General features: G+C 39.4%; 1 protein-coding gene across 1 annotated transcript; it reads right to left on the reverse strand.

The window, feature by feature from the left end:
* Positions 1-9,283: 9,283 nt before the first annotated feature.
* On the reverse strand, positions 9,284-11,935 carry LOC115684470 (endoglucanase 13-like). Its single transcript, XM_030609211.2, has 6 exons — positions 11,711-11,935; positions 11,001-11,414; positions 10,601-10,687; positions 10,348-10,500; positions 9,846-10,127; positions 9,284-9,601 (listed from the first exon to the last, which is right to left on the reverse strand). The coding sequence occupies exons 1-6, from the start codon at positions 11,933-11,935 to the stop codon at positions 9,284-9,286; spliced, it is 1,479 nt and encodes a 492-aa protein (XP_030465071.2).
* Positions 11,936-12,147: the final 212 nt, after the last annotated feature.

Raw genomic sequence — 12,147 nt, forward strand, 5'->3', positions numbered from 1 at the left:
TGTTTTTAAAAAATTGAGGTAAATCGATAATGTAGTCAAAAGTATGCTGCTACTAAAGATAGAAATTGATGGCTAAGTTGCAACAGCTTGGCTAAATAAATCAAAGCTATTTGATAGTGGTAAATTTAAAATGTCCATAAAGTTAGTGTTTAGGTTGGCATACATGTTCAAACAAATATTTTTGACAACATATAAATAAATAAGCAAAAAAAATAAGGTAAAAAAAAAGAGAGTATGATCGAAGTAATGCCTGAATACAAGAAGAAGAAGAAGAAGTAATGCTCGCGCTTTCTTCTGTTAAAAAAAATTAATGAATAAATGTTTTTGCAGTGGAGATCAGACATTTTTTTTGGTCGTCAATGGCTACGTGTTAAGACAAAAATACATTAAAATGATTATAGACAAAGATTGTAAGTGTCAGGATTTGATTCTGCCGGACGATCTTCGAGGTAGATTTCGTGTACAAAGCGATCATGCAGTGACAATTATATGTCAAGTACGACACATTTCAATGAACTGTGATTGCATTATTAGATCTATAAGGTCCTAGTCCACGATGAAGAGAAGGACTAGATAAGAGATGGTATATGTTGTATATGTCGCATCACACGTTACATGATAAGCTTCTTGACTCGTATTTATTTAATCAATTTGATTTAGGCTTTTACGAGCGAGAATTATATACTCATAATTGTAAATAAAATTGACCAAAAAATTCTAAATATATTAATTATACAATGGTTAATTCATTTTAAATAATTTAATTTGGCTAAATTAGTCATAAACATTTTGATGGTTTTCCAATAAAATCTTTATGGCCAAATAACGTAGATGCCGTCCATCTCACGTAGAATGCTGACACGATTGACGTTGATGTTGACAGTTTTTTTAAAATTCTTTGAATTTTTTATAATTTTTTTATTTTTTATTGTCTTTTCTTTTTTGTCTTTTTTTTTCCGCTGTTCATCTTCATAGAATGGCCAGCAGGGTTCATCAGGGCTTCGGCAATGGCTGGCCACCCAATAATTTTAACATTACTTATATCACAAACTCGAATTAACATTACGTGGAAAGCCAATTTTGTGGTAAGCTTAACTGTTAGGTCAGAAAGCACTATAATGCTTAGACTAATTTAATTTCTCTTGTCCAAATATATTTTTTCTTGAAAATGTAATTACGTTTTTCAAATGGAAATGTTAGGTGCAACACGTCTCTAGGCGTCCGTCCAAGTTCGAGTTTCACACGTTTTCCTATTTGACTCGATCATATAATGTGACTGTGAGAGATATAATACAAAAGAACAACGACTTTGAGGTGGCCAGTAGAAGAATTTTGGGTTGATTTTGATGATATTGATGTCTTTGATTTCGAGATGACATAAGTATAGTGACAAAAAAACAGAAGGGTCAGCATAATAGATCATCTCGTTCGTCATGCTAGGGTTTTTTCCCAACTAATGTTCTTGCCTACTATTCTTCGAAACAGTGATTTAATTAAGATATGATTGTCAAGCAATGTCGTTTGATGCGCATGTATGTCTTGTGCGAAACGCAAATATTTTTACAAGAGACATGCCGATTTCGCAGTTGAAAATCCATGTTACACGAGATATAAATATATAGTTTCGGGTCATGGGATGATGTCTACACGAGAAATTACCTAGAAATTGATCGATAACGTGATAAGAACCAATGGATAGAGGTTAGGATGGAAGACTCGTGCAAAAGCATTTGATTCGTTTTGAAATATTAAGCTAGATGCAACATGTAAGTTGTTAGAAATATATGTATAGGACATTTTGTGATCTTGTATATTTTTCTTGATTGGTCCCAATTGATTGTACTTAAAATTTTTATTACTTTAGATAGTCGTCGTGTAAAGCCTATAAATAGACTCGTGTGTTCTCCACTTGATATTAAATAGATTATTATATCTTTCTGTTTCACAACTCTCAACTTGGTATAGAGCCATCGGTGTTAATCAATCTAACAACATTAAACAACATTGACTAGATGATGGGCAAAGGAAAAGGAACTGCATTTTCTCGCCAGACAAGTTGCACAACAATGAAACAAAATAAGTAGTGGATAGAACGAATTTCAAAGAGAACTATATGTTTCTTTTTCATGCGCGTGCGTGAGAGAGAGAATGCTTCCACATATAATACGGGGGAAAAATGTCAAAAAAGTCAAACATTTTGTATTAGTGCCAATTGAATCCTAAACCTTTTGTTTTTATGCCAATTCAGTCATTCTAACTAAATTTGGCCGGATTTTTTTGACGTGGACATCGGCTGGCCAGCGATCGGCCACCAACGCTGACGTGTACAACTTTTAATAATATTTTTTAAAATTTTTACTTTTTTCTTTTTTTTTCATTTCTTTTTTTTTCCCTCCCCTCCCTCTTCCTCCAGCCGATCGCCGAACCGGCGACCAGTTAGAGGCTAAAGGCCGGCAAGGTCGCGGCCTTCGCCCTTGTGGCCTCTAGCAAGGGTTGGAGCCTTGCCAGCGGCTGGGCAAGGCACGACCTCGAGGTCGAAGGCCGCGACCTCATGGCCTTTGGCGAGGTCTAGCCTCACCCATGGCCAACGAGGCCCAACCCTCGCCGGATCCAACAAGGGTGAACCTCGCTAGCCCAGCGCAAAGCTACCCTCACGGCCATCCGGTGAGGGCGAGCCTCACTCGTGGCCGGTGTGGCTCGCCAGAGGCCGACAAGGTCGCCTTGTCGGCCTCTAGACTCTGGCCAGTCGCCGGTCCGGCGACCGGCTAGAGGAAGAGGGTGGGGAGGAAAAAAATGGAAAAGATAAGAAAAAAAATAAGTAAAAATTCAAAAAAATATTAAAATATTATTAAAAGTTGTCCACGTCAGCGCCGGTCATGCCACATAGGCGCGCCGGCATCCACGTCAACAAAATCTGTCCAAAATTAGTCGGAAGGACTGAATTGACACATAGACAAAAGGTTTATGACTCAATTAATACCAATACAAAAGGTTTATGACTTTTCTGACACTTTTCCCTATAATACGGTGTGCTCTAGTCTTGTTGTTATTGTTAGAGATAGATGTCAATGACAGCGTTAGGAGCGATCGGTTCCCGATCCAATCCGATCCCACCCAGGAACCGGAAACTTGACTAGAAAGACCGGTTCCGAGTTTTTGAGACCAGGAACAAACCACTTAGTCCTTGGACCGGCCCGGTTCCAGGGCGGTCCAATGGAACAAGTGGAAATGGGAGGGAAGATATTCAATCATTAAGATTGGAAATGGGCTTGCCATCTCTTCCGAAAGAACACTTCATTCGGTATCAGTCGTTACCTTTAGTCAGTTAGTCAAAGAGTATGAATATCAGCTCTAGTAGAATACTAGTACCAGCAGACCCGTTTGCCAAGCAGAGTCTCGCGAAATCTTCCATCGTTGCCTTCAATTACATCCGAAAATGATTTCTGAATAAATAGAAAAAACGTGAAGCGATACAAAAAACCAAACTCTATTCGATTTTTTTTTTAATTTTAAGAATGCAAATGATACAAAAACAACAAAGAAGAGAGATAATCCATATCAAATAAGGAGGAGACTTTACTAGTTTTGGTGGCGTTGCTATTCTCTCTGCTTTACTGATGCAGGCCAGATTGATAATGCCGCCCGCATCGAAGACGAGCTCACTCGACCAAGGAGATCAGCCCGCATCCGAGCTCGACAAGTCGCTCGACCAGTCTTGAAGATATCAAAGGGACGCAATTCGAAGACCAAGAGTCTCATCCGCGAGTCCATGCCACAATAAAGTCCTTGTCTTTCCCTATACATTGGAAGCCTAAAAGATACTTTGGGATGATCAAAAAGACGTTGGACATTTATCTAGTTTCTAGTTTCTAAGTTCTTTAATGTTTTATGCGTTCTAGGGTCTTTAATGCTCTTTAGTCTCTTCATTTGCTTGAGTCTTTTCATTTGTTTTTCTTTGGCTATAAAAGACCATCTACTTTATGTATTCGACAGACGAATTTGATTAATAAAAATTTTGCATCAAGCAATTATCTTGAACCTTGAAGAGTTCATACCCCTGAAAACCTAAAAGAGTTTTCACTCCGTCCTTAAAGAGTCGGAGGTTTTCAAATCTGCATCCTTGAAGAGTTGCAGTCATCGATCTAGAAGAATCGGTGCCCTATCCACTTCCTTGGAGGCCTGGAAGAGCAACTAACGAAGTTCTATCTTTTCCTCTGTTCTGTCCATTTACATCTGTCCACTTCCACACCGATTTCTTCCTTCCTATAGTACTTATTTGAGAAAACTCAAAACAGAGAAATTGTCAATCCAGAAGTCTTTGTTCAATTGGCTTTGGAATCAGGTCATTCCGATCTGTATCGACGAAGTGACATCCATTTTCCCGAGCTTGCGCAGGACTGTAATTACTGTTCGTCCTGTTCCACGTGTGCAAGTCACTCTCCCGATCCTAACGTTCGAGTAGCCTACACCAGGCTGCATCATTTACATTAAGATATTCTACCCCATTGGCTTTTGCGTGTTTCTACCTCGAATCACTTCTCAGCGTCTGGGTCCTTCAGGATCATTTGCTTTATAATGCAGTCCTTTTCTCTTTCTTTTGATTTGCTTTTACCGAGTTTCCTTATCATGCTTACAATTATGCAGCAAGTTTACATGTATTTCCGAGGTAGTGGCAAAGCTGCAGCGACGAAGCGCGAGGCTGCTAGGAGAACCATGATGGCTGTGACATAAGATTGCGGTTCAGAGGATACGGTGTTGTAAAAATAGATTTTGAGCAGATGCCTGTCACATATACTATTAGTACTGACAATCTATGCTCCTGATGAGTTTGTTTCATTTTGTGGATATTTTGATCACCTTCCTTTGAGAAATAAAAGATAAAAAAAATATCCAGTCCGATCCAGGCGGTTCGGTCCCTTCCTGGAACTGGGAACCGTAGCGAAAATCACCGGTTCTTATTTTATAGAAATAGGAATTGGACCGGCATCTCAAGGAACCGCCTAGAACTGGCCAGTTCGGTCCTATCCGGACAATTCCCAATTCGGTCGGTCTATGTTTCTCACCCCTAAACGGCATGGCTTTAGCTTTGGTGAGTATATTGGACCTATTCAAAAGAATAGTGGTGAATTCAAAACATCTATTTACCCATATACAGAGAGGGTGCAATCTTGCATGTTCAAATTTGATTGAAGTTCTTTCATGGAAATCATGCAACCATGCCACACAGCCATGCCACATTGGGAAAATTGTCCAATCAGTTATAAACCTATTGTATGAATGTCAAATCTAATTTTAAACTTTTCAATTTTGTTAAATGAGTAATGAACTTTTGCGTGAAATTTCAATATAGTCATTTCGACCAATTTTAACCATAAAATAGTTGTTGTGGCGGTGTGCCACGTAGGAAGGGGGATGATGATTGGATCGCCACGTAAATAATTTCCGGCAAAAATCGACCGAAAAGATTATATTAAAATTTCGCTCAAAGATTTAGGACTAAATTGATAAAATTGAAAAGCTTAATATTAAGTGGCATCCGTACAACATGTTTAGAATTCATTAGGTAATTTTTCCAATATGTCATTGACTCGACGAGTAACGTGCGCAATAAAATTTTTCCAATACGATCAAAGTAATGCTCGCATAAACATTATTGCTCTACAAAGGGCGCACAGTAGATTGGTGCGTGCTGACACAAAGGTACTTAATTATTTTTCTATTAGGTAAAAGCTGACACTGTGCTCTGTTTTAAAAAAATATAAAAATATATATAAATGTTTATATGTGGAGATCAGACAATTTTTTTTGTCATTAATATCTGCATATTAAGACAAAAATATTAATGTGATTATAGACAAAAAAAAATCATATCCTGACAATATGTTTGTCAATAATCACATTAATATTTTTGTATTTCGCCGTACGAGTTTCATGAGCAATTCCCAGCCCACGTGAGAGGGAGTATTTCTTTTCTTTGAAAAAAAAGGAAAGAAAATAACAGAATTTTTTATATTTTAATAAACTGTGAGTGATTATTACATCTAGCTCCTAGTCCATCATAATATATATATATATATATAGCTTCTGGATGTATAGTTATATAATTAATTTGATTTAGGCTTTTATAAACATACCTCCAGCCGCAGATGTCGGAGAGTGAGTTTTAGATGAGGCACCTATGATTTTACTTTGATTGCATTATTCACTCTTGATCGTCTCTTGAAATCACACTTGAAGTAGATCTCGGTTAGAAATATTTTTCAGAATTCAAAGACCGACCGATACATCAAATACCCCATCTTATAACGTTAATTTTGTTTCGTACTAGGTGAAATGCTGAAGTTTGAAATTAACTAAATCACTCGAAAAATCAAATAAAATCCAAAGTTTGAAAAGGAGAGAAAACTTGTTGAAAAATCTTATAGCCAAACAATATCTTTTCCATTTACTCAAGTTTGGAAGTCAAATTAAAAGGAAAAAATCAACAAATTTCCTAAGAAAGGCGCGTCATAATTTTCCCATTCTCAGCTTAGTATCATTTTTTCTTAAGTTTTCTATGGATATTCACTTAATCTTGCTAAAGCGATCGCCTCACCTGATTCTTTCATAAATTTCTGCTTGTACATAGATATTACGAACCATTATCGTATCAATAAAATCTTGTGATATCGACGTATGCCAATTACTTTTTTACAAAATGAAGAACAGTATAAAAGTACGGAATATTCCTAGTCACTCTTTGACCAATTTTAGATTCAAAGCAATCAATTGAGTACTCGATTTAAGATGATCTAAGTAAATCGTGCACATCTAAGGATTTTCTCTGCGCATAAGAGGACGATAATGTCAGGAATCTTTTGTTTTTAATAACAAGTGGCAGGAATCTTTACAAGGTTTATAAGTAGTAAAACATGTGGGTCGGCCTTCAGTTATTCAAACCCTAAGTATGCAGCTCTCAGTTACTAGTACTTATAGGTCGATTCCCTCAAGACTAGTAAATAAAACAGTATATATATAACATATGGCCAAAAAAAAGAACAGTATATTCAACATATAGGGTTTGCATATAGGAATAGAATATAGCTAACGGGCAAGAATAGCGCTCCAAGCCGTGAACATGTCATGCCCGTTATCACTCTTAGGCACTTAGTTTGGCCATCCGGAAAATTAGAGATCGTTTTGCCTGATAAAAGTTGTGTCGTCTCTTGCAGATCATGCGTCGTCCTTATAGATGTCTCGTAAGGGTCGCGACGGCTAAGATTTTCAACACGGATGTCGCACCTGCCGGCATCAAAGAATCGCGGGATACACAAATCTGTAGATTGGTGTAGAAAACAAGGGCGGCATTTAACTATGTTCAAGGGGTTACGATCAACATGAGTAGAGTGTATGGGTACTTCGAGATTTCTTTCTTCTTTAATAATTTAAAGTCCGCTTCAAGGAATGTTTAACCCAAAAGGAAAAAGGACAGCAGTTGTCAAAAGTGAGTAATCATTGAAGTACACACGTATATCAAATTGCAAAAATTGAGAATGTTGGTGGACCTAACAAAGATTAGTTGTGTGTTAATCACTAATTAATTGAGTCTCCTCTCTTTCCTTTTGTCATCTTCCATGACTAATCAAAGTTAATAGGATTAATACCACAAAAAATCCTAAACTGGCATACATGTGACAAATTTACTCCAGTCATGTGTTAATCACTAACTAAATGACTCTCATCTCTCTCCTTTTGGAAGATAATCAAAGTTAATAAGATTAACCCCAAATTGGTACACCTGTGATAAATTTAACTTCCGTTAATTTCTGTTAAATTTTACCGTGAATTTACTGAATGGGATGACACGTTGCAGTTGAAAGTGTACTAGTTTAGGGTTTTACCTATCTGCTTATCACAAATTTATCCATTGTGGCTTTTCGTGGTATTAATCTAGTTCAACGGAGGATAAATTTGTCACAGGTGTATAAGTTTGAGGTTTTTGGTAGTCAAAAAATTAGTTTTGGGTAAATTTATCACGGGTGTATTAATTTGGAAAAAAATTAATATAGAGTAAATTTATCATAATTATATCAATTTGGAATTTTTTATGATAATAACCCAAGTTAATAACATCATACCTGCCGGGAGTGGCTCGTGGGGGACAAGGACTTTGATGATGGAGACCAGAGAGATTGGAATCACATGGGCCAAAAGAACTGCATTATTCCCTCTTTTTATATGGAGCAATACTATATCTTTTGTGGGTGAAAAGATGGAGGATTTGACGGTCCAAAATGATTGCAGCCAACAATGGCGTTCGAGGCAGCTCCAACTCACTCGAAAAGCCCTTTTGTCTTTCCATGTGGAGCCTTCGTGCAGGAATTCATGTGTGGTGTTCAAAATAGAAACGTGACCTGCTCCTAAAGTAATGATGTTATTATTATGATTTTGCATTGAATAATGGGACTGTAGTTAGGTGAGAAGAAAGTGCTCTGTAAAAGATCCTGGAATTGAGCACCAGCTCGTCTCTCTTCCTGTGCCCACTCAAAGAAACGTGAAGGGAGTTTGGAAAGAGTGATCGGTTTTGAGGTGGATCGATTCTTCATTATAAGGTTCGATCTTGTAATTCTCGATTCTCAAATATTGAAACCAGAAATCGAACTAGTTAGTTTTGAGACTGTCGAATCGGGTTCGGTTTCGAATTCAAGCTGCACAATTTCACTACAAAAAGATATACAAATCAAGTGGTCATGTTATTGCATTTACAACAAAATTAAATTGGACATGTTATTGTTTGTTCAAGCCGATACCAATGTTTTAGTTCTCGATGGTTGTAAATGCATCCTTTATTTCTAAAAGAGGCTTCAAAACCTGTTTAGTGTCGGTTCAATCGGGGAATTGGATTGATTGATTTGAGGGTAGAAGCGAGGTGAACTCGGTCGTTCCAGGTCGATTCGGTCTAGTATTTGAATTGAACTAGACCTAGAGCTCCACCTTGGTAATTGAATTTAAGTATGGGCTTGCGCAATTTATTGGCCCAAACTCTAAAGTTTGGACCTTTGGGCACACCGAGTACCAACCCATCCTTTTTCCCCTCAGACACTCTGAATTATAACTTTGTGCAGCTCATTGAATATCAGTTCACGCCCTCCCTCCTTCAAAGCGCCGATGAGTATAGATCAACGCAACACCAGAATCAATTCCGCAACGAAATATCAACTATTGATGACTAATTTGATTGGACGTTTAATGATAATCTGCGGATAAACAGCGAGAAAGATCAGACTGAACATACTAAACACGCTCAAGCAAGCCTAGCTAAAACCCCAACGAAAGGTGCCGTGTTAACCGTCGCGGGCTCGGCCATCTGATAGTTCGACCTCAAGTCTGTGTACTCGTCTTGCCCGTCCGGGCCCCCAACGAGCGCTCCGACCAATACATTTGGGTTCGGTGCGTTCTTATTAAACCACAAGTCGAATCCTTGGCTGCATGAGACGGGCGTCGGGTCCTGCTTGATTGAGACTATGGAGGCCCCCCTGTGGTGCACTTGGGTCGGATAGTTCGACCCATAGCCGACCATGTAGCTCAGTTTCCTCGGGTTCTCTCCGAGGATATAGTCCGCCTTGAATTGGATCACCAACAAAAGAGAATGATAATTAAAATGATGTATGCTGAAAAAGAAATCCGCCTATTTATATACTAAAGTAATCATCCTAAAGTGGTGTTATCAAATATTTGATAAACGTGAGCTCTCACTCATATGATACTTAGTTGTTAGATTAGTCAGTGAATTCACATCAGTCATGCCAAAGAAAACACTGAATCGAAAGGCAATTTACACATAGGATATATATGATCATATGTACCTGTGACCGGGCAAGGTCGATCAGATCGGAGGATGATGCTATACCGCCGGGGCATTGGACCGAGGCTTGCTTGGGGGCAAGGTAGTCGGCGTACACTGCTGCAATTAACGCAGCAGACGAGGTATACTGGAGGTTGTTCCAGGGCTGAAACCACAGCAATCCACCAGGGGACTTGTGGAAATTGCCGTTGCCTTTCTGGAGGCAATTGCATATGAACTGCTCGGCTTGGCTCTTGTATTGTGCCCATTGCCCTGAGTTCTCAACTTCGCCTTCCAACACTAGCTGTGCAATTCATTTCACGCATAAAATCAAAACGTAGGTCTAGTTTTTTTTTATTTTTTTTGAAATTTTCCTTAGAGCAGATCGAATATTTAATTAGTCCTTTGGCAAAATGTTGGGAATAAGTTTAGTGATAATGCAGTGTGCATCCAAAATATAAGTTCAAGACCTAAACGTAGTACTTTGCTAATGAAACCAAACTGGCATACAAGATGTGATATACCCTGGCAACGAGGACTTGGGCGCCGACGTACTTGTCGTTCCACGAGAACTCGGTCCGACCGCCGCCGGTGTCGCCCGAGCTGCCGAGGTAATCGAGGTACTCTTTGTCCCCGGTAGCACGGTGAAGCCATGCAGCTGCCCACAGTAGTTCATCCTGCGTTGTCATGTGATTAGAGTAGATTAGACATTGCATGCTTGATAATACGATCGAACACACATCTACTTACCAAATTCTACGTTATTTTAAACAGTACCTGATATCCAGAGCTGGAATAGAACTTTCCTGCTACAGGGATGCTATTCTGGTACTGGCCGGGATGATTCCGAGCGAAATCAAAGAGCTGCGCATGCAATAATTTAACACAAAAATTAGTCAAATTAATACATCAATCAATTAATAATAATAAATTTTTGTTAGGCAACAAAGGTACAACCAAATCATCAAAAAACAATAGATCAATTTATGAAGGACGCGACATTTTTAGATTGAAACCAATGTTGCTAGTTGAAGAAGGTCAAAACATTCGGCACATTTAATGTTCGAATCCACCAATTGATAATAAAAGGGCATAAGCTAATAAGCTAAATGCATGCGTGCGACGCGCGCATGATTCATGGAAACTGGTGGCGTAAAGATGAAACTAGGAAGAAGACCTGTTTTGCATGAGTTAGAAGCTGAGCCGAGTATTCAGAATCCTCCGAGGCAAAGGCGACCGAAGCCGCCGCGAATGCTGCCGCGGTTTCCCCGGCAAGATCGGCCCCGGGACTCTGGTCGTTGATCTTGTAGGTGGTGCGGGGGGTGGTCATCTCCTCGGGCCTCATCCAGCACGAGTGGTCGGAGTCGCCGTCGCCAACCTCGCCATAGAGGAGGTCGGGCTCAGGGTGGGCCTTGATCAGGTAGTCCGTGCCCCACCTTACGGCCTCTAGCGCGTGCGAGAGCTCGTGCTTCCCTTTCAGGGCGGCTCTGAACTCCACGACGCTCCAAGAGAGCAAAGAGATCGTGAAGGCCATCGGGAACCCGAACTTGACGTTGTCGCCGGCGTCGTAGTATCCTCCGGTCAGGTCGATCTATCCATCAAAAGGAGAGAGTTTAAACGCATTGCGGAAATAACCGCAAGAGGATATAAACTACTAGCAATCGACAAAAGATCCGATCAATAATTCGGAATATTATTGTAACACGTAGCGAAAAGATTGGTGCGCGGGTTTTTGCATGCAAAATCAAAGCAAGATACGTTTTTGCAATTTTTCTCAGAACGAAATTCTTATACGCAATAACTTCACATCCTTCGCAACATGCATGCGAAAATCAAGAAGATAAAACGTAAATAAATTGCAGTAAAAGCAAATGAAAATTCTCATACTCCGGCGTCCTCGCCGTCTTTGAGCGCGGAATCGCCGCGCCATTGGACTCTCTGATTAGGAGGCAGCTGGCCCGATCGCTGAGCCTCGAAGTACAGCAATGAGTTGGTGAGCGCAGCCCCGTAATCACTCGACCCTTCACCCCGAATTGCTGATTCGGATAACATGAGCAGAAGGGTCGATGAAAAGATCAAGACAGCGTTCATGCAGCAGCTTATTCTAGCCATGATGACTCTCTCAAGAACCAATACGAGGAAGCGGAACACATGTCTGTTGAATATATATGAAGAGAGTCATGACATATCTACGGAAGGTTTTGCTATATATGCATGGAAATATGTAAATTGATTTATTTACATAAGTTTGAAGCTACTTTTAGCGCAAAATCCCATACAGGTTAAGCCTTACAAATTTATATCCAAATCTGTGGAGATTTTTT

Source organism: Syzygium oleosum, unplaced genomic scaffold (assembly GCF_021117445.2).
Source record: "Syzygium oleosum isolate NSW1041296 unplaced genomic scaffold, Sole_v2.1 Sole_v2.14, whole genome shotgun sequence".
Lineage (NCBI taxonomy): Eukaryota > Viridiplantae > Streptophyta > Magnoliopsida > Myrtales > Myrtaceae > Syzygium > Syzygium oleosum.